Below are 22072 nucleotides of genomic sequence, written 5' to 3'. Positions count from 1 at the left end.
GGCCCTCTCAGCCTCCTCTATCCTTTCCTGCGCTAAGACCCTCTCGGTCTCTAGCTGTTGCTTTCTAATGCCCAGCTGTGCCATAGCCTGGGCATGCTCCAACCTGAGCCTCTCTAAAGCCAGCTGGTGCTCCCTTTCTCTCCTCCTATCTTCCAGCTCCTCTGGGGACAGGGAAAGGGATGAGGCGCTGCCTCCTATGCTGGACCCAGCAAGGGACTCCCTATCTATGGGGTCCTCACTATCTGCTGGCGTCCCTGTGCTATCATTTTCTTCCTCCTCTTCTGAATCTTCAGGGCTCCCCACAGACCCACCACCCTCCTGGTGTGAAGCCCGGGCCCTTTCCTCACTGCGCTCAAGGTCCCACTGACACTTTTGCCATAGGATCAGGCTGCTCCTAAGTTCGGACTGAGTGTCTAACTCATCCACCCCTATGTCTCTCTCTTCACAGAACCTTACCAACTCTCCCATACTGTATCTAAACAGATCACAGACATCAAAAGCAGGCACCATTCTGGCGGACGTTCTAGTGAAGAGATCACACAGGGAACCTAGGGGTCTGAGCTAACACAGGAGTACACAATTCACAAGGTATTCAGCAAGCTCTCTACCCCAGAGAACTCACACTCACTTGCCTAGTGCCACACACCATTCATCCACACACAACCCCCCCCTCGGACTAGTAAGGCAGTTTCTACCACCCCTGACTTCTCAACCTGACCACAAGTGACACAGGTACCAGACTCTGGGCGCGGGGCAGGGGAACAAATGCACTGGACACAATTGCACAATGATACCTTCAGGAGAAGAAAATATGAAACTTCCAAAAAAAAACAATCCCCTTAAAATGTGGTCATCTAAAAATGCAGAGCTTTGTGGTGCAGCCAGCCGCTACTAAGGTACAAGGCAAACACAAATCCTTATCCCGCCGCTTGCCGCCAATGTTGGAAATGGGATCCCCGGCTGGCCAGGGCTTTCGCCAAAGTCAGTCAGAGACCACCACACCCAAGTCAGGGCAAGGGAGTTACACGCCAAGATAACCCCTACTCACCCTCTAGGTAACGTGGCGCGAGCAGCAAGGCTAAACTTGGAGGCGATGTAGGCTAAGTATTTGCGCACGCACCCCAGCAACAACACCCAAAGGCCCACCACAAAGGAAACTCCACACAAGGTTATATAAAAATAGCCTTTGTATTACACCAAAAACACATTAGATAAAACACACACTTTACAATGTGCCAGAGGCACGGGCAGAATTTACAGGGGGATATTTACAAGACAGGGCCACCTGGACCACTGTCAGGAATCAGAAATAGCACTTTCAGAAATAGCACTTAGCAGGTAAAATCACTGTAGCACACAATAAAAATAGAGCACACAACCAGTCACTACTGGTAACAGGACCTCACTAGCACCACCTGTACTAGGGAGAAAACAACCACCTATGTATCACAATACCTGTAGGGGTGTAAGAGGAAAACACATGATGCAATGCATAACATTCATTCAGAGGTGTAAGGGGGAAAACACATGATGCATCACAATACATTCAGAGGTGTAAGCAATAACAATTGCGCCAATCTCACAAGTCACCACCTGTGACTGTCCATGTGTCCCAATGTCAGGGCCTAAACGTGGCAGCTGCCCACGAAGTGCTGGGCAGCTGGAGATGAGGATGGGGCCAACGTGGGAGCCTCTCTAGGCTCTGCCCCACTGACTGTCTCCTGAGCCTCTCTGGGCTCGTGAAATAAATGGCCCCTGAGCCTCTCTGGCTCGCAAACCAATCTGGCGCCTCGAGCCTTCTCTCCGGGCTCACAACAAGGTGGGGGCAAGGTGGGGCCTTCTGGGGCCACTCCCCCACAGACACCAAATGCCCTCTGAGCCTCTGGGGCTCGTGAATACAACTTGCCTCTGAGCCTCGCAAGCTCCACAGAAATCACTTGTGCCCCCTAAGCCCCTCCGGGCTCTGAAGCAACAATGGCCGCCGTTGGAGTCCCCCTCCTGGGGACTCGAGCACAATTGGGGCACCTGGAGCCTCTCCTGGCTCTACATAAGCAGGATGCCCCCTGAGCCTCTCAGGGCTCACCAACAATTCCTCGCCGGAAGGGAGAAGGGACCCAGGTCACGGGGGCGGCACCGAAAGCGTGCCCGACACACCCCCCAACCGCCTCACTCAGAGCCCCACTCACCGGTCTGGCAGGCAGCTGCGTCACGAGAGCTCCCGCTCCTCGGGGCTCACAGCAGACTTCTTCCCTTTCTCCTGGACTGGTGGAAGGTCCGGGGCTCTCCCGACACTTGGGAGCCCCGGGCAGGATGCTGTGGCTGCTTCCGGCTTCTCTGTCCTGCTCACCGGATCCCGGGGTCGGCTCCCGGCAGCTTCTGGCTTCCTCCTTCCTGTCCCGGGCCGGCAGCCAATCAGAGCGCGGCCCGGGGAATGACGAGTGTCCCGCAGTACCGCCCCCGGCCTGCCTGACTTCCTGGTCGCGGCCGGGCGGCTACGGGGACAATCTCCGCGGTAATGCCGGGTGGGCACCGGCCTTAGAGATAAATGAAGCGCTCCCACAGCGCTAGTGGCAGAGTACAGCGCAAGATCCTTGGCAGGGTGGGCACCTGCCAGGGGACTGCAAACTCGGCGTGGGCAGCCGCAAAAAAAGGAAAAGTAAAGCGCTCTCAGCGCTAGGGTGAAGGCACAGCGCTCCCAAGCGCTACCAGCCAAATAAAGCGCTTTTAAGCGCTATAAATGAAATAAAGCGCTCCCAGGTGCCCTCAGCAAGCAGGGCAGAGTCCCAGCAGTCCTTGGGCAGGCAGGGGAGGGCAAGGCTGGGCCCAGAGCCAGCACACTGGGTCTCCAGGCAGGGAGACAGTCCAAGTGGCGGTCCTCTGGCCCAGCGACAGCAGCAACAGCCCCCTCAGGATCCTGGAAGAGAACAACATCTGTGGGGACACAGCCCCATTTTTATACAGTGCATTCCTTTGTCTGAAGGTGCAGAGTGGGGGCGGAACCAGTCGCAGCTGGTTCTTGAGTACTCTGTTTACCTCAACCACCCTCTCTATTCACTGGCAGGGCTTGGGTCATTAGACACACCACAGGGGGGCGGAGCCAGCATTGTGTGGGGAAAACCCAGCCCATCCAGGACACAGGTACACTCCTCCCACACATCACTCATGCTAATCTCCCACTCACCACCGGGCAGACCCATCCAGACTTCCTGGAGCCTGGCATGCCAGCCAGCTCCAGCCAATCACACGCCAGCACCCTCACAGCACACGTACAGCCATGTCTAGAAATGGCGCTTCGCTACTAGACACATACATGCTGCATACACCGTTGCGCAGCATTCACTCACACGAGTTCACACATACCAGACTCAAGCCTGTACACCCCACGCATCAGGAACTACCAGGGACACATACATTCCCCATGCATTCCTATGGGCGGGCAGGCCTAGCTCAGCACATGCACTCAGAGTGCGCACGCACTTTCCACTGGGACACAGTGAAAGTGCGCAGAATCCAAAAATCACCATCTCCAGGTCACCATTTCAAGCAAAAAGTCTAGGGGTGAACCTGCCCTAAGGGCCAAAGTCCAACAACTACCTTCTGATCACTAGCAACACTCACGACTTTTCCTTTACAGACCTTCTATCTGTGCATGGGATCAGCATAAGAACCTCACTCAACAGCCAATCATACAAGGCCCAGCACCTCTTAATAACCTCGTAGTACATACACAAATCTCCTAAAATGCAGTATGCCTATGTATGCCATTCATATATGCTACGGTAAACACGCAGTTTGTTCTACCATCCTACATAGACATTTACACATTTACACACAACTGTGAAAACCTCTCATATTTAGGAAACCTGAAGTGCAGATCCAACTTAACATGTAAAAAAGCAGAATGTGATTTTTAGACATTGTTTTGTGTATGTATATATGAATGAACAACATTTAAAATGCAGTCCGAATATTAAAGAATATCTATGCATGGGAACTGGTGAGGCAATTTACATACACTAAGTGCAGTGTGACACGTACTTGAGCCCTAAGTGAGGGACAAGCTCCTCCAGGGACTGTAACCCAGTAGATACTCACTGATGCCAGGGGGAAGAATGCCATAATAATTGGGGTTAGTTATCCCACTTAAGTAATGATTAGATAAATGCGTAGAGTTTACATCAACTAATCCAGCTCCATAGAACTTCCTGGGGCATCCTCGTCCCCTTGGTGATAACTTTTTAAGTTGTCTGGCACTAACCAATTCCTTTCTGTCTTGAGTCTATTATGGTAAAAGGAATCCCCATCTCACTCCATGGCAGTCTCTCACCCTGCAACCTGGAGTCCCATGTGAACAGGGCTCGAGTCGGGGTACCACGTGGATGGACGGCATCCCCCACTTATTTTACCGGGGGGACACCATCCCCCCTGTCAAACAGCTGGACTTCTTTGGCCTCTCTGGGACGAGGAGCTCGGCACCTTTCGTGACGTCACTTCCTGTCGTGACGTCACTTCCGGTGACAGCGTCCTCCCACTTCTTTTTTTACGACTTGTGCCCTGCATGTGAATCAATGTTAATCTATATATTGGCTGTACTGAACCCCCTATTGTGCCCAGCAGTGCAGTTTGAGGGATCAAGGCGCTAGCTCTCCACAGTATTGCTAGCAACGCAGCGCCCACTGTCCTTAAAGCCTTACACTCTGGTGTGTCTCATGATGGTATTAATGACCTTTCCACCCATTTGTGTCAGAGACATTCCCTTGCAGGGTCCTTTCGTGGTAGGCCAAATAGAGCATCTGCTGTTGAGTAAGGCAGAGACGGCGTGTATCGCTGCCTCCATTCAGTGCATGATCACAGCTTACATTATTCATAAGGCTCTTTCTGTTGTGTATTTGCCTGAAAGCAAAAAGTTAAAAATAAGTCTAAAAGTCTACTGTGGGTAAAATATTGGTCTTCAATTTTTTTGTCATAGGAGTGGAATGAAGCTGCAGAAACCTCTCAACTCTGGAGGTGAGTGCCCTGTTAATTTAAGTATCCCAGGAATTTCTGCAAAGTGTGTCATAAATTTTTATTAAAAACTCTGATAAGGAACTGTCTCTAAAGCGCAGGCTCGGGGTACCACAGCGTGTGACCCTGACCATTCATCACAGCAGATTATCTATCTGTGGTTATGCATGGTAAAAAGCACTCATACTGCCAGGGCATTTCATTTAGACAAATAGTCTCTGCAATTTCCACAAGGATAACTCTGAATTTATTTAACACCAGCTGACCTATTCTAATACATCTACTTTAGGTAGCACTTTGAAAAGGGCCCAGATTGTGCACATTCTGAAACTCATCCTAACAAAGATGTCCCTAGGCAAAGTTGAGGTTTTCTAGGTCAAGTTGGATTAAAGATGGAGGACGCTAATGCCCAATGCAGAATGCGCCCTTGTGTGTGGGCAGTTTATGCTTCACGTTCACAGGTACCGAAAGCGCAGAGCTTGCACACCCCTTCAGGTGGTTGCAACCACGGAGGCGCCAGAACAATCCAGGAGGTAAGGACCCCTAGCCAGTAGCTGAGCGTGGTGTCAACAACGCGCTGTCAGCAAACGCGTGGAGTGCTCCTTCGTCCAGGGGTGTAGATTGGTCACTAAGATTGAGGGGGTATATGCTTCAGATTTCCCAACAATCACGCTGGAGAATCTTGTTAAAAAACATTATGAGAAGCACGAGGCTTAAGAGGCAGTGGAAAGAGAGAGGAGTGCTGATTGTTAGGGGTAATTAAAACACAATAGTTTTCAAACTAACCAAGTTTTAAGGCAGAGTGGAGAGAGTGTGTGTGCGTGTGTGTTTTTCAGTGTGTGCATGTAAAAATCCAGTGTGAAATCCAACAAATAGCACACTATACCCGACTGAAAGCACCTGTACCCAACTATTTACTACAGAATACATTTTTCAGTGGGGTGTAACACCCCAAACACCCCCCTGAAGCTACGCCCCTGCCTTGGTCTTCTGAATGTTCAGCTCTTGGAACTGCTCTACTGAATCCTGATGGGTTATGTAAGTGAGGTCAGAAGAAACATGCACCTGGGTCCTCTTTAGTTGTACGTCTGCAGGAGGGTGGAAAACATGTTCTTGGGGCGTAACTGGCTTTGTGGCTGCTGTGGAATAGAAAAACAACGCTGTTAGCCCAGAATGATTTATGGAGTTGCTCGTGTGTGCAGGTGTTTATTTTAAAATGAAGAACAGGAAAAACACTTTACTTGGTCCTGATTAGTGTAGGGACTACTAGAGGGCCGTAAAAACGAATTGTTGAGACTTGATTGTTTTTGGGTTTGCTGGATCGTAAGAAACCGTATTCCCTATGTCTTGATTGGTTCTGAGTCTACTGGAGAGTGGACAACTGAGTTGATGAGTAATGATTGTGGCGTTGCCGAAGGGCAAGATTTTAAAATTTCTGTTTACTGGTTGGGTGTAGGGATGCAAAAGTGCAGGACAATACGGGGCATATTTACAAGGTGCAATAACCACCAAAAAGTCACTTTTAGCGATGTTCTGCTGGTTATATGCCCTTCTCCATAATTACAAAGCGTTGTTAACCCACGTTTTGTAGCTTAATGCCGTCTTGTAAATAAATTCCCTTTAAACGCATCACTTGCAGTGAAATGGGTGTCGCTGTGTGCATTCCACTGCCACACCCATTGCTTTTGATGCTGCACTAGATTTACAAGAAGGTGTAAATTTGAGGCAACGCCAAAAACTAACGCCATGCAAGAGCAGGCATTAGAATGGTGAAACTAGGTGAAATACTTTTAGTACTCTTCGTTTTTGTTATTTCTATGTGTGCTGAAAGCGCAAAATGCCATTAATGATTATTTAGGTGCAGCAAGTTGTCCCTTCCTGCACATAAACAATCATTAAATAATGACGATTTGCTACTTCTATGTGTGCTGAACTAACAAATCGCCATTCGTGATTATTTATGTGGAGGAAGGGACCCTTTCCTGCACATAAACAGTCATTCACCGCAACGCAGACACCCTTGCACTATAGTGCAAGGATGAGGGTCTCTGCGTTGGAGCTAGCTAGCTAAATTGTGCGCCAGCACTATGGAAAACACTAGTGCGCCATACTCCAGTGAATTCGACGCATTCCTGCATTTTGAAAATGCCAGAGCGCTGCCAAATTTAGCGCAGGTCCACACTCTGACATTTTCTCGTAAATTTGCCCCAATATTTGTTGAGCCCTGCATAGATGGAGGTCTTGAAACCGGATTGCTGGGTCCTGATAGATTGTGGGACTCCTGGAGTGTGAAACCTAGGTTACTGGTCCCTGAATGGCCTGTTGAGTGTACTGAGACCACCAATCACTTAAGTTGATTTCCTAAAGAAGCAAAAACAATAGCAGTGGCCAGTCCATGCAAATGGTGCGCATGCCTCGTCCTACGTATATTGGGGCTAAAGATTCTCGTAATACACAATGACATTTCAAGTGAGGAATAATAAGAAGGAAATAATAGGAAACATCATTTTCAGAAAACGGGCTGATATATGATAATATGGCATCACAGTGGTGTAAGGATTATCCATCCTGTTAATGTATTTCAAACGAAACAAGCAATTAACACTGGAGTGCAAGAACTATTCATTTAAAAAAGACAACCCGCCTGCAATTTCAGAGTATTTCGTGGTATGAAATGAAATGAAAAATAAATGTAGAACGCGTGCTAATAATACCCGAGGGTGTCTAGGCGAGGACTCAGAGGTAAAGGAAACAGGGGCCTCAGTTTTGCTTATGAGACCAAATAATGAATTCTCCCTTTATTGCCTCATTCACGTCCATAGTCTGGGTCTTGGTCAGTTCTGGCTCCCTTATGTAGTCCCAGCACGTGTGTTACATTTTTCGTCATTCCATCCTTCTTTTCTTTCAAGATGTTTGTCAAAGTCGCTCTCTAACCTATGAGGTAATGGGTCAAAAGTGAACTCGCCCTTCTGATAATTATGTATTTCCAATCAAAGCAGCGAAAGGTTTATAAAATATTACTTAAAAGGGCTGGGAAATAAAATATCAGCAGGTATGGATTCTAAGAGAGAGGGCACATTATAAGGCTGGACCATAGTTCTACACATGCCACAGTTAGATGAAGCTGTAAAGTGTGTTGCCACCCTGTTTTTTTAGCTTGCCCGCTCATATGGCGTGCAGAATGGCCCCTAGCGCGAGCCTACGTGCTCTACGTGGGTTAAAGTTGTTCAATATTTAAAGTAGATGAATGGCTAATTAAAGACTGCTTCGAGAAACAAACACTTGACACTGGCTCCCTCTCGAAACGACTGGGCCGCCGTCAGTATAATGATGTGAGGCAGCCATTCGGGCATCTCTCAATGCCTTCTGGAGGCGGCACCGGATCCTTTAAGCTTGGCATCAGTGGCAACAAGAAAGGCCCCTTTCATCCACTTTTTTTATGAATACTTGGCAGGGTTACCGACACCTCGTTCTTAGTCCAGTCTCGTACAGCAAGCAATGTGTGCAGCGACTAGAGGGAATACAAGGAAAGAGGGGTCATTGCCTTTGTTAGAAACCCCCTTCCTGGCCCACCTAGCCTGAGCCTCCTCTTTGTGTTCTGAAAAGGCCAACTTGGAGAATGTCAAAGAGAATCCTGCTGTAGTATCTGCCCCTTCCTACTTTATTTCACAGGCAGTAATAGCCCATGCAGAAAAATGTAGCTGGTTAAAATAGTGCAGGGTTCTCTGTCTAGAACTTTTTTAAACTGTACTTCTGAAGTTCACTGACAAGTGTATTTCAAGCAGTTTGCACAAATACCGTCCTATTTCTGCCTGTGCTGCAGCTAAGTTTACCGAGTACTTGTCACAAATTATGGCAGGCTAACAGTGGAGGACCAGAGTGAAAGATAGCCTTTTCCAAACTGAATAAATGTGACCGAAAGGGAAAACCAGCATTGCCAAACCCAATGGGTCTGGCCTTGGTCTCCAGCCCTTTGGCAATTCTTTTGCCATGGTTTTTGCAAAACTTTATTTTTGGGGAAGCTGTGGGGCCCTCATTAAATCTAAAAAATGATTGGCTAAAGTCAAAAGTGTTTTTCTGATCTCAAAAAGGTACACATTACCATGATACACACGGCACTGAAGGGAACTACCTTGTGTGTGGATGCAATCCTTGTGAAAGCGCAGCATGCCGTAACTCATAGTGAAGTCAGTCAATAGCTAAAGTGAGCTAACATTCCCCCTTGATGCATGCTGGAGTAGGTGTAAGAAACACATGAATGACACAGTCACAGACTAATGGATGAAGTCTGGCTGTAAACCCCTGTTAATAACTATGTTATACAAAGGGCCACTGGAAGTATGGGGCACGGGAGGGCCAAATTCTGCAGCAGTGTTGAGTAAACTATGAGGCAAGAAAAGGCCAATTATGCATCACATTTTATGGCATTATTACTTTTTTATTTTATCATTTTTACACTTGTTAACACTGCTGGGCATTGCTTGCACCTTATTAGTATCAGTTTACACCCGACTACAGTAACAGGAAGGTGACAAGTCAAGCTTTGCAAAGTGCCTTCCACTGCACGGAGACACTACATTTTTAGCAACAAGCAAACATGTTTGTTGTTGAAAGCTGCAGATTATGCAGCAGATGATCTCCCTTTGCACTACTAGAGAATATGTATTGCGAATATTCAAAATTTTTTTCAATCTGGCCTGCTCGCTTTCCTCAAGTTTGTTACACCTGTGCGCTTTATAGGGAATCAAACAGCCAAACTAAGTATTATCTGATGCAGTCAATACAAAGTTTGGAATTTCTTGATAGGTTGAATACCCAGTAGGCACCTAATTTGGGGAAAATCAGTTAAAGGCGGCAAGGAATTCAACTTTTGTAGACAAATTGTGACTTCATGTCTCTAAAATTACTTTTCTTTTAAAAGATTTCATATTCTCAGTTTTATAATAAGTCACAAATTGGAAAAAAGACCAGCTTAATTCCTATTTAACAACTCATTTTCATTTTAAACAGACGGATGAGTCTGAGTCGCTGGACGTTTTGCAACATCTCAAACCTTGTCCCTGGCATGCAAACATGGAAGAAGTACTATCTACATCGCTCCCAGCTAGAACACCAAATGACATCAGGACGAGGCACACAGGATTATACTTGCAAAACCATGAGGGGGCACAATGGTAAGTCAATACTTACCAAAGACCCGGAGAACATACACTGTGATATACTTACCGGTTCTATATTTGCCTGTACACTTTTCCTGTGGATATACTACTATTAAAAACATTTACGGTATTATCACAGCTCTCTCCTCTTCCCAAATAGTTAGAAACTCTGCTTAAGTAGCAGGACAAGATGAACTTGCGTTTTTAAAGTGTATATTTCTTGAAGAATTTTAAAGCACCCTTGTCACATGATAAACATGAGTAACCAAATTCCTGGTTTGGCATCCACTCCATAAGTCATCAATGTCCATTGATGAAGCCCAGTGCTATTAGCCGTATAATTATTAAGAAAAATAGATTTCTATAATTTGGCGTTTTGAATCTTTCTGTTTCCTCAAGGAATTTTTAAACGCCTAATGTTCTTTTTATGTCGCTTACTTAAAAGTGTTTTGAGCTATTGTGTTATGGAATTCAAGCTAGTTGTTCACCTTAGAGACTGTGTGGCCTACCTCTACGTACATCCAGTTGAAGCTTGTAGTTTCTGTCCTAGTATAGCCCCAAGGTCATCTAGTTAGAAGGCAATTCACTTAAAGTCTAGGAAAGGGGTTGACGGAGCAGAGTTTTCTACACCTTAATCTTCAAGTGTAATCATTAAACAATCCACGCCACTGGTCGTATGGTCCTATGTTCATCAACAAGGATAACTATGAAGGAGCGATCGTCAACATCAATCTTTCGAACAGTCAATAAAGAGAGTTTTGTATGAGTTAGAGTTTTATTTTTCAATGTCACAGATTTTAATCCATTTTATTCCATAAGAATTAGTCTTCTAATCATCCAAGAGTCCAATAATTGACGTTTCAATATACGTTAAATAGTAAATATTGTTATAATACAGCAACAGTGTTCCATAAAGGAAGTTCCCTAATCTAAATATTTTAAAATAAGGTGTCAGTTCAGATACTCAATAAAGATTTCTGATGAGAGAATCAATGAATACGCATAAAGCCTCTGCATGTCAAGCTGGACTAGTATTTTCAGCTCTAAATCAGCAGTCAATGAAAATAGACTAAGTAACCTCTCACGTAAGAAGTATTAGAAACTTGAAGATGAGTCCTGTCAGAGAGTCAGGGAAGGCAAAAATCCAGCTTCTACTCCAGGAAAATGCAGTAATATAAACACACAATATTCCAAACAGCAAGAAGTGTCTTTCCGTCTCCTGAATTGTCCGATAGGATTGTGGTAAATGCCTGGGAATAGGTAAACTCCCTATCTTCAAACATTCATGCAGTAGTCTTTAGAGTTAGATGTTAGTCCTTGAAAAGTTATATTTTTCACATTCTGCGGTCCAGACTGTTCTTCTCATCCATCATACTTTCTGTTGCCTCCTCTCCTCCCGGTGAGAACCTGACTATCTGTTGTCTAATACAAAATAAGTGCCTATTCACTACCAAACTGAAGGCTTCTGTAAAGTTACACCAACTGCACCAAAAGAGAAAAAAACATTTTGTGGAAAAAAACTATGCAATGTAAAAACAGGCCTTTGAATGTAATGCATTATTAATATTTAGCATGGCATCGACAGTTAGGCTAACTTAAATCAGCCTATAGGCCTATAACGTTTAAGTATAATTACCTACTACAAATATTCACATTTAGTATATGTGCTATTTAAACATAGGCTTTTGCACGTTATTAATAAAAAGCATTCTTGTTTGCAAATAATATTAGCTCTTGCAGTGGCATGTACTGCAAGTGGGGATATGCTTCATTCTCAAAAGAGACTGGTAAGCGGGACATGACTTGCGTCAACATATTCTCTTTGTTTAGGGTTGTCTTTAATGACACACAGTACCATTAAAGCCAAACATTAGAGGCCTAATTAAAAGTTGAAAGCAGTGATATTTGAGGGTGGAATACTGCTCTGACAGATCACAAGTGATCTGATGGTCCGGTGATGGGTGCAGGAACATGAGCTATGTTTTACCAGCTGGAAAAGCTGTTTGGCAGGCCCCAGCACTGATACATCTGGGAGAGATTATGAACATTCCATATTGGGGCTTGAAACCTACACCGAGAATTCCCCAAATTTTGGACTACTTCTGCTATCTTTCCAAGCAAACAAGACATACTTGTTTTGATTCTTTGAAGTTTCTAGTCTCTCATAATCTTTAACCAAGACTGCCTATTGTTGATGTCTTTTCCTGTGGTTATTTTCAAATTTGCACTTTTTTGTCACTAGTTTGTCATTAGCGCACTGTGCAGTCACTTCATTATGACTCAGTAGCACTGCTGTTGTTCCAAATTATATTATATATTTTACAAAAATCAATTTGCTATCAAACTATTTTACTGCGATTCTTTGTGGTCCCAATTACCATAAACCTGTGACCCTACAGAATTTTATAATTTGTTTGCATTTTTGTAGACTGGGATTACCTTAATTGTACCTCATGTTTTTATTGTAAATGATCACAAAGGAACTTCTATCTTTTGCCATCAGGTGGATCTGACACAGTAAGGGCTGGCAAAATTGCTTGCTGTGTTTTCTGCAGCTTCTCTCCTTTCAAATATTTTTGAGTGGATACCTCACAGACTGAGAGAAGTGAGGGCCTGTTGCAAATACACTTATGTAAAGTGCACAGTAAAGCTTGCATACTAAACCATTAAAAGAGGTAGTTGCCAATGCACAGGTTTTGGAGAGAGGGTTGGGACAAGTCAAGCATATTGCTTTTTTTTAAGACAGTAGGTGTTGGACATAGCCCTACTTCAAGAATTTCCGTAAAACCTTTCGTTTTTTTCTCCTCCTGGTTTTTGCTGATTCTTTTTTTGTGGCCCTAGGACTCTGGGCACTTTCCCACTGCAATGCAATGGGAAAGCACGTGCACCCTTCCTACACATGTGAGGAAGTGGTGCTTACTTGATTGGTTTAGGGTTTGTACTTGTGAGTGCCCTGTAAAAGGATACACCATATATCCAGGGCAGGTACTGCCCTGGCAGGGTACACCACATATCCAGGGTAGGTACTGCACTGGCTGATGGTGGGACGCAGCACTGATTGTGTCACTGATTGTGTCACTCACCAGAATAGTCTTCCAAACATGCATCAAGCCTATGCTCAGGTTGGCATTTTTCACTCAGCCAACCCTGAGTGGGCATTCCACCATCACTAGAGCACCCATGGTAGGTGAAAGGCAGAGCAGGTACACATGAGTATTCCCTACCCAGGTTGTGAAAACCCCATGTGGGTTTTCCCTACCTAGGAGGTCGGCTCTTCCTATGGGACAACACATGGGTTGTGCTGCTTCTCTTGTAGTGGTCTTAGGGTTCTGGGCACTCTCCCACTGTAAATGCAGTGTGAAAGTGTACACGCCTTCCTACACATGCTAGGAATGGATGGTCACCTAATGTTTTTAAACATGTCTCAAGCCTGCCATTGCAGGCTTCTGGGTGCACAACACCACTTATGCTCAGGTTGGCCATTCTAAGTCATTGGCCAAGACTATGGGTGCCTTTCACTAACTTGGGTAAGTCTTAATGGGTGAGGCAAGTAGTAGGTGAAAGGCAGGGCAGGTGCACATGAGTGTTCCCTGCCCAGCTATTCCCATATGTTAAAATAGGGGAATGTTTGAAATTATTTGTAACTGAAATGGTGGCTTACAGTGGAGAAGCATCATAATGTTTCCTATAATTTGATTCACAATGGCAAATTTTCTTCTGTGGTAAAGATGGATTTGTCATTAATAGCTTAGAAATGCCACTTTTAGAAAGTGGGCATTTCTGTGCTCTAAAACTCTGTGTGTCTTTTAATTTGACTGTAGTCCACACTGGTGGATGGGGAGCACACCTGTGCATTCCCCAGAGACCGCTCTAAACATTGGGCATGCAACTGGAACAACAGACCACTGCCATTTGAGTACATGGCTGGATAGATTTGAGGAAGTGGTTTTGACACGTGGCCTCTAGGAGTCAAATCATGGCTCCACTAAAGATTAAGATCTGCATTCCACTGCCCAATGGCAGAAAGGACTGAAATTTAGGGGAGACATCGGTGGTTCAAAGGGAAACCCTCTGAACCACCCCCACTTCAAAGGCACACTACAGTTTAACTACTGGTGCCATACTTCAGCAGGGTAGAGATATTCTTGTGGGAATGTGGGACCGGAGATCATGGAAGTGCGTGGTGCACACTGCCAGAGGAATCTGAGCGTGCAAGGTGGATTTCTTCCATTCGAAGGGACCCCATACGTTTCCTGAATAGTGGCTGACCTATGCTGACTACCTGCTGCTATGTGGCATCCTGAAGTGTGCTCTCCAAGGGTTTGTTGGATTGTCCGCTGTTCTCTTCTGCAGGTCTCAGGGACATCAAAGACCTTCAGCAAGAGACCAACACCATCTACCTGTGATACCTGGAGAGCAGTGCCCTCTCAAGTGCCCACATCATCTGCTGTATTCCCACTGGTAGCGCAGTGTGAGCGTAGAAAAAGGTATTGTGTCTGCAGGCCGGATTGCCTGGTGCAGAGACACAAAAGCACTGTCTGCATCTCAGGAGTGTGGCCCCTGCATCGTGGGGCCTCAATGTTCATAAGCGCCTTGTTGGTGGTGAGTAGATTCACCGGTTGCAGGACCTCGCGCTGCCTGCTTCGTTCATCATACCGTATCTCTTGCGTGCGACACGCTGACTGCCTGCTCATTGCATCTGGTGTCGGATTCACCGGATGCGACCCTCGGAGTTGGGGGCATACCCATAGCGGTGCCTCATTCTACCTCATGTGGCACCGCTGAACTTTCACCTGTGTGTGTGACTGGAATTGTCTGCTGCAACTCTTATCGGCACACACCAGACGTTGTGCCTCATTTCCAGGGAGGTACAGAATTGATAACTCTTTGTTGTGTGTGACCAGAATTGTCTGGTGCGACTCAGCTCAACTCGTACCAGACGTTGTACCTCATTTTCAGGGAGGTAGAGCAAAGGCAAAATGTTATAGCTTGGGGACTGATTATGCAGCCGCAAGTTTATCGCAGTGCAAACAAATTGATCACTGGTCAAAGTTATTCCTGTTCCAAAATAAATTTTGTATTGCTAGCACAAGGACAAGCTCAGTAACTGGTACTCTCAGTACTCATATCTGAAGACACTATTCATTTTGACATTATTCACATATATATATATATATATATACAATGACGCATACATGGCAAAACATTTTGAACAACTACATAAACACAAACAATTATCTCCATTGTATGTTTATGAAAAGGCAATTTAACATCTGAATATTAGACTTCCATCCTCCATTTGTTTGGGATTTATGTGGCTGTCAATCTGCAGTCCACATTTAAGAGGTAGTTTTCTGGGTCGACATTTATTGGGGACCAACTAGTTTCCACACTTTTATTATGTGCCTAGCCTAAATTGACAGAAAATTTCTATTTTCAAAAACTCATCCAGTAAAGGTGTCGATACCTCAGGACAATGAAAAGCTAGAAGTGCAACGCCTCTGAAGAGTGCACAATGTGTCACAAATGGGTTTCAGGCCAGTGGGTCAATATGTCACTCAGGGTTTCTGACGTGACACCTCCCGCCATTCTTAACAACTGGCCAAAGCTTGACCTTGACCTGGTTCGTAAATTATTAAATACTATCAAATCAGGCTCACCCAATGATCCACTACCCTGCTCGGTCCTAAAAAAACTCAGTAACGGGGCCTTGGATATAATCACCAATCTTCTTAATAAATCCTTACAGGAAGAAACTGTACCGAATGAGTGGAAGCACGCGATGATTCATCCGTTGCTGAAAAAAATGGGAGCAGACCCCAATTTGCCATCCAACTTTAGACCTATCTCTCTGTTACCCACTTTTTCAAAAATATTAGAAAAACATGTTCACAGGGTTCTCACTGATTTTATTACCACTCATGATTTGCTACCCCTCCATCAATCAGGATTCCGCACAGGCTTCTCCACAGAGACGACCTTGTTAGGCGTCACGGAAAACATCCGTCTAATGCTGGACCGTGGAGAAACGGTAGCCTTGCTGTTACTCGACCTCAGTGCAGCATTTGATACTGTGTCACATTCTGTCCTTGAACAAACACTCCATTCCATAGGTATCAGGGGCGCAGCTTGTAACTGGATTAAATCCCTACTGGAACAGCGCACTTTCCAAGTCTTCTCTCAGTCCGCCTGCTTTGACACTATGACTCTTAAACATGGGGTACCTCAGGGCTCCATATTGAGCCCGTTACTTTTTAACATTTATATGAGCCCGCTGGCCAAAATGATAGAAGAGACTGGATTACTTATGTTCTCCTATGCTGACGATTCTCAGCTTATCTTCTCTCTATCATCTACAGAGTCTAATAACACCTCTGCACTTAAACTCTGCTTAACCAAGATCGCGGAGTGGATGAGAAAAGATTTTCTCAAACTCAATGGTGAGAAAACTGAGCTACTTGTCTTAGGTAAGAACAAAGAGCTCTGGGGACCCCAACACTGGCCAGACGAGATGGGTACCCCCCCGATCCCAGTCAAATCAGCCCGCAACCTTGGGGTCATCATTGATGAATCGCTTAATCTTAATCAACAAGCTGCGAAGACGTCAGCTACCTGTTTTGCGATATTAAAGTGGTTGAAAAAAATTTGTTGGATGCTGCCCAAAAATACTCAAAAAACTGTCATCAATGCTTTAATAACCTCCAGACTCGATTATGCTAATGTGCTATACTTGGGGGCCAATAAGGCTACAACCCGCCGATTACAGACAGTGCAAAATGCAGCCGCGAGATTACTGTGGAAAATTCCCATCTCCACACCTACCACCAAGTATATCCGCGAACTGCACTGGCTGAAAATCGAGAATCGGGTGAAGTTTAAATCTTTATGCTTTATGCATAAGATCTCTACCAACAGTGCACCCAAGTACCTACAAAATCTAATACATCCCTACCGCCCATCTCGAACCCTTCGTTCAGCCACGGCCAATCACTTTGTGATTCCAAAAATCAGGCTGGCACGAATGGGCGGAAAATCCTTTTCATATCTGGGACCTTCAATTTGGAACACTCTCCCGGTGACACTTCGGCAGGAAATCAACTATATGAAATTCAGGAAGGCCTTAAAAACCTGGCTGTTCAACATCTAAAGACCTGAATCAATCAAAACACTGGATCACTAGCGCCGGGAAACCCTTTGTCGGGTAGCTGTTGCGCTATATAAATGAAATAAATAAATAAATAAAAAACCAAGACAAATGGGTCTGTACTAAAGTCCTTTATAAGGAAAGCGTAGTGGCGTGAGAGCGAGTGTTACGCCCAAGAGGGTCTACTTCAGAAGAATTAGCACCTAGACAGTGAGTTGTTTGCCATATGCTTGACATCCAGGGGAAACTCCGTCAAGTCATAAAGTACCTGCACCCTTCGAAGAAGTTGCACTTCTAGCTTTCCATTGTCCTGACGCGTGGCCCAAATGCAATAATAAAAGCATGGGATCAAGCTGGTCCCCAATGAATGTCGACCACAGAAATACTACCTTGAAATGTGGACTGCAGACTGAATTTTTGATCACACAACCGCAATCTCTGATGTTCTTAATCTGTCATCCAATGTCTTTGTCAGTCTTACTGTGGGACACAAAGTCGGGGTGTAGCAGTCAGGATGCTGATCAGCCCAGGCTCGAGCCAAATGTGAATACTTGAAAGGATCTTCACGCTCTTAATCACTGCTGCAACTTTGTTTGTGCCAGAAGTTGACCAGCTGAGAAGCCGTGGTTAGCCCAGTCATTGTAGGTTATCCGGGCAGGCACAGTGGGTAGGATGAGAACTTTCCACCAGCTCACTAGGGCCTACACTCTTACCTCCATCCATTCCATAGGTCCCAGGAATTTCCAATACTCCTGGCCCAGGCCTCCCATGGGGTATGCTAGATTGACCACCTTGTTGTTGGAAACCTAATCCAAACAGAGGAAGGAGCAGGCAATCGTTATGTAGAGGGCAGGGCCTAAACTACTCGTGGTCAATGGGCATATCCTCTAATGAGGGAAAGGAAGGCTTATACTGGTGCAGCCTGCAGGAGAAAAGGGGGGGACGTATGTACATTGAGCTACATGCCTAGCATATGAGAAAGCCGCAACCCCATTAGTAGTTTGCTGACTGACTTCCTTTTCGTTCCATAAGGCAAGTGAGTCTGGAAAAGAGAGGCAGGAGCTTTGAAATTCCATTGTGTGGTGGGAGAAGGCTGCTGTATCGCTGGGGTCTCACTGACTGACTGCCTTTTTCTTCCTTCATGACTTCTGGAAATACGCCTGATAAGAAAAGAGTGGACCAAGGGCACAAGAAGCTGTGCAAGTACTTTCTGTGCCCTTGGTCCATCCAGTCTTTTCTTTTCAAGCAAATTGCCAGAAGGGTCCTGATGAGACATGTTGAGTGCATGATCTATTGACTGTATCTACCTGAATGAATTTAATAGTTTATGACTTCTGTGTAATCCTTCAGAGTAAGGACATGCTTAATTCTACACTCTACTAAAGTCACTTTCACACCTTCTTTCTTGTCCACTCTGAGCTTCGCTCACTAACTTTTTCAAGCTCAGCCATTGTTTCTCTCCCTCCTTAGCATTAATGTCTCTGCTGTTCATTCTTTGTAGTTCACCATGCTAATTTTTTGTGTCATGCTCGGTATCTGTCTAAATACCTATGAAAATGTGGTTGTTGGTTGAGGAAGGTGTGAGCTCTTATTAAGCAACAGCCATAATACCCATCAGGGTGAACCACTAGAGTCACTAAATTTACCTATGCTTAAGTTAGTAGCCCAGCAGTCAGGCTTAACTTTGAGGCAATGTGTCAAATATTGATGCATCCCGCAAGCAGAAATAAAGTGAAAACACAACACAAGATAAATAGAGTAAATTTTTCATCAATTATTTGACCCCAAAATGACAAAAATCCAATTAGTAGAACTAGAGCAATGCCATTTTAAAGGGTTTCTGAAAATCAAGCAGTAAGAAGCAAGAAGCGCGAACATAGATTATCAGGTTGCGGTATACCAGGACCTAGTTACAAGTTCAGGCCAACCGCAGTGGAGTGCGGGTCAGATACAGGACTTAATTCAGTCTACTGAAAAGCACCTTGTGACCTAAGCGTCAAGATGCAAAGTCATTGCATCAAGCTGCGCAGGCTGGCATTGAGGAATCGTCAAGTAGGAGCTGCGATGTGGGGTCTGGCACTGATATGTGTTGTGCAGCAGCGGAGCTGATGACCATCGATGAAGTGCTGTGATGGGAAATTCTGCGTCATCATCAAGGATTTTGATGCGGTTTGCGGATACACAGGGGACGAGATGCGTCATGCCTGGTCAGTGTTACGTTGGGCCACATCAGCATCAAAGAAGACACCAGTGTTCGCTAGAAATTGTGCTGAAATGCGTTAACGATGAGCTGTGTCACGCTGGGCTGGAGCCTTAGGTGACTGCGTTGCGGTGCATTCAGTTTCATGGAGACTACAGGTTGATCTAGGCCCTCCTCATTTAGCTGTGACAGTATATCCCGAAAGCCATGCTCTGAAGCATGTATATACGTTTTGGATTGGGGCTATCTGGGCACCTTTAGCACCACATCCAAGGGTTCAGGATTTGAAGGACCCCACTTGGAGGGTCAGGACTCACTCAGGCTGGGTCCAGGTGTCGGTTTGAAGATGGTTGGAGCCTTTTCTGTCCTTTATGCTCTGATCAGGAGGCCAGCCAGCTAGCCCTTGGAGTCACACTGGAAGTCCTGGGTTCAAGCAGCGGTGCAGGTCTCAAGTAGGAGGGCAGTCCACTGAGAGCACAGGGAAGGCTTTAGGCAGCAAAGCAGTCCTCTTAAGAGCAGCAGGGCATTCTTCTGAAATCCACATCAGGACACAAGCAGCTGAGCAGTCACTTGAGAGTCCTTCCTCAGGTCCTGAAGTGAATTGTAGAGCAGCCTGAGGGTCATATTTTTAAAACTGGTGCCATCTTTGAAGCAGAAAAAAACTTCTGGAGTTTTCTTCCCTGCAGAACTGTCTGGAATGTCCTGCCTCCTTGCCCTGGTCCCAGGATGTCTGGAGTCACGGTGGCCGAGTGTGAAGTTTTTTGTGTGTGTTGAGGCAGTGTCTTTGAAATGCAAGTGGGGCTGTCACTACCCCCCCCCCCCAAGCCCTGTGTGGCAGTCTGGGAGGGATACACAAAGGCCAATTGCCAATTTCACCTAGTTACGTGACCCAGGAACTTACTGCAGGTGCCAATTCCACCTACTCATGTAAGCCAGGAATGGACTGTTGGCACCAAATGGTTAGGACAAGGAAATGCCAACTTTCTAAAAGTGGTATTTTCAGAATTATTACTTAAAATCTGACTTTACCATTAAAGAGGATTTTAAATTACAATTCTCTGGACACCAAATATTATATTTCTACAAAGTTATCACTTATTAAATGTAATAAGGTAACCCAATATTGCCTATGGAAGAGGTAGTCCTCTAGTCCTCACAGTAGTGAGAAACGAATTTAGGAGTGTTTCCCTTCCAGGACACGTGAAACTTTAAACGGCACGTCTAACTTTTTTAAAACAATGCAACCTACCCTACGGGATGTTTAGGGCCTACTCTAGGGGTGACTGTATGTATTAAAAAGGGACCTTTAGGCTTGGCAAAGGGGTTATTTTGCCAAATAGAATTGACAGTATAAACTTTACTACAGGCTGCAAATGTTAGGTCTGAGACATGTTTAAGAGGCTACTTAAGTGCGGCAGGCTCACTAGTAGCATTTAATTTACTGCCCGTGGGTCTATGGTATACCACTTTACTATTTACTTATAAGTACATTAACTATGCACTCAGGTGTAAGCCAAATGTAACCATGTTTTAGTGAGTGAGAACAAGCAAGCACTTTAGCATTGGTTAGCAGTGGTAAAGTCCAGAGAGTCCTAAATGCAACAAAAACGAATTCAGCAAAACAGGAGGGGAGCAGGGAAAAAGTTTGTGGGAAGACCACCTTAAGACTGACGGGTCTAACTCTCCATCACACTCTATCTCCTCCATGATCACTCACATTCACTCACTCAGTTATTAGGCAGCTTACTCTCCCTAACTCTTTCTCTTACACACTCAACTCCTTTTCACGTATTCAATTATTTACTCGCTTATTAACCATAATGTGATCAGAAATAATCCTGTAAGCTTGACCAGAATCAGCACTGTAAAGTTATGTTGAAATTTGACATTACTTTAGTTAACATTTTACACATTGTATTTTTAATCATTTTTTCACTACTGTAGTTTCAGTTTTCAAAACCAATCCATCACAAATAACCGCAACCAAAGGAAATCTAGTTTTCACATATCATTCTTAGTCAAGCTTCCATTTAATGTTGATTCTATCATCCAACAATCATTTTGTCTAGTGCAGAGGTTGAACCACTACCAAGATGGAGTCTGGGAAGCAAGAATATTCTGCAAAATCATCTATCTTTGTCACCACACCAAGTTAGTTCAGCCGGGAATTAAAGTTTCAAAAAATGTCTTTCCAAGTTAAACTGGGTCATGTGACCCTTTTTGTTATGGAGCAGTTTTTGTGTGTTTGTGTCTGATATGCGCCTTTGAAGGAAAATTTAACAATCTGGCAAATATATTCTCACGGACAGAACTAGCCAGTAGTTTCTATAGTGGTGTTTGAACCAGGTCTTGAGGGAATGCCGAGTATTCCTAACATAGAACTTTTCTCCAGCATATTTTATGTCCATAATAAGGTGTTTTAATAAATCTGGTTATTTAGGGCAGATTGTGTTGTTTGTGTTAGTTATGTCTGTCTTTTTATTTAATTTCACATCCAATAAAGGCATTGATTAATCAATGATTAAAGTCTACTTTAGTGTTGGTGAAATTCAAATAATAAGGTTA

The 22072-nt window shown here is 44.9% G+C and overlaps 1 protein-coding gene across 1 annotated transcript in view; it reads left to right on the top strand.

The window, feature by feature from the left end:
- FBXW12 (F-box and WD repeat domain containing 12) overlaps window positions 1-22072 on the top strand; it is a 171141-nt gene that overhangs the window by 27795 nt on the left and 121274 nt on the right. The window contains exons 2-3 of the mRNA XM_078661627.1: window positions 4970-5007; window positions 10015-10178. Of these exons, the coding sequence (XP_078517753.1) occupies window positions 4970-5007; window positions 10015-10178 (202 nt within the window). The remainder of the gene's footprint in view (window positions 1-4969; window positions 5008-10014; window positions 10179-22072) is intronic.

The sequence above is a fragment of the Lissotriton helveticus genome, chromosome 9, assembly GCF_964261635.1.
Source record: "Lissotriton helveticus chromosome 9, aLisHel1.1, whole genome shotgun sequence".
NCBI lineage: Eukaryota > Metazoa > Chordata > Amphibia > Caudata > Salamandridae > Lissotriton > Lissotriton helveticus.
The sequence above is the reverse complement of the archived record's forward strand: the minus strand, read 5'-3'. Positions and strand labels throughout refer to the sequence as shown.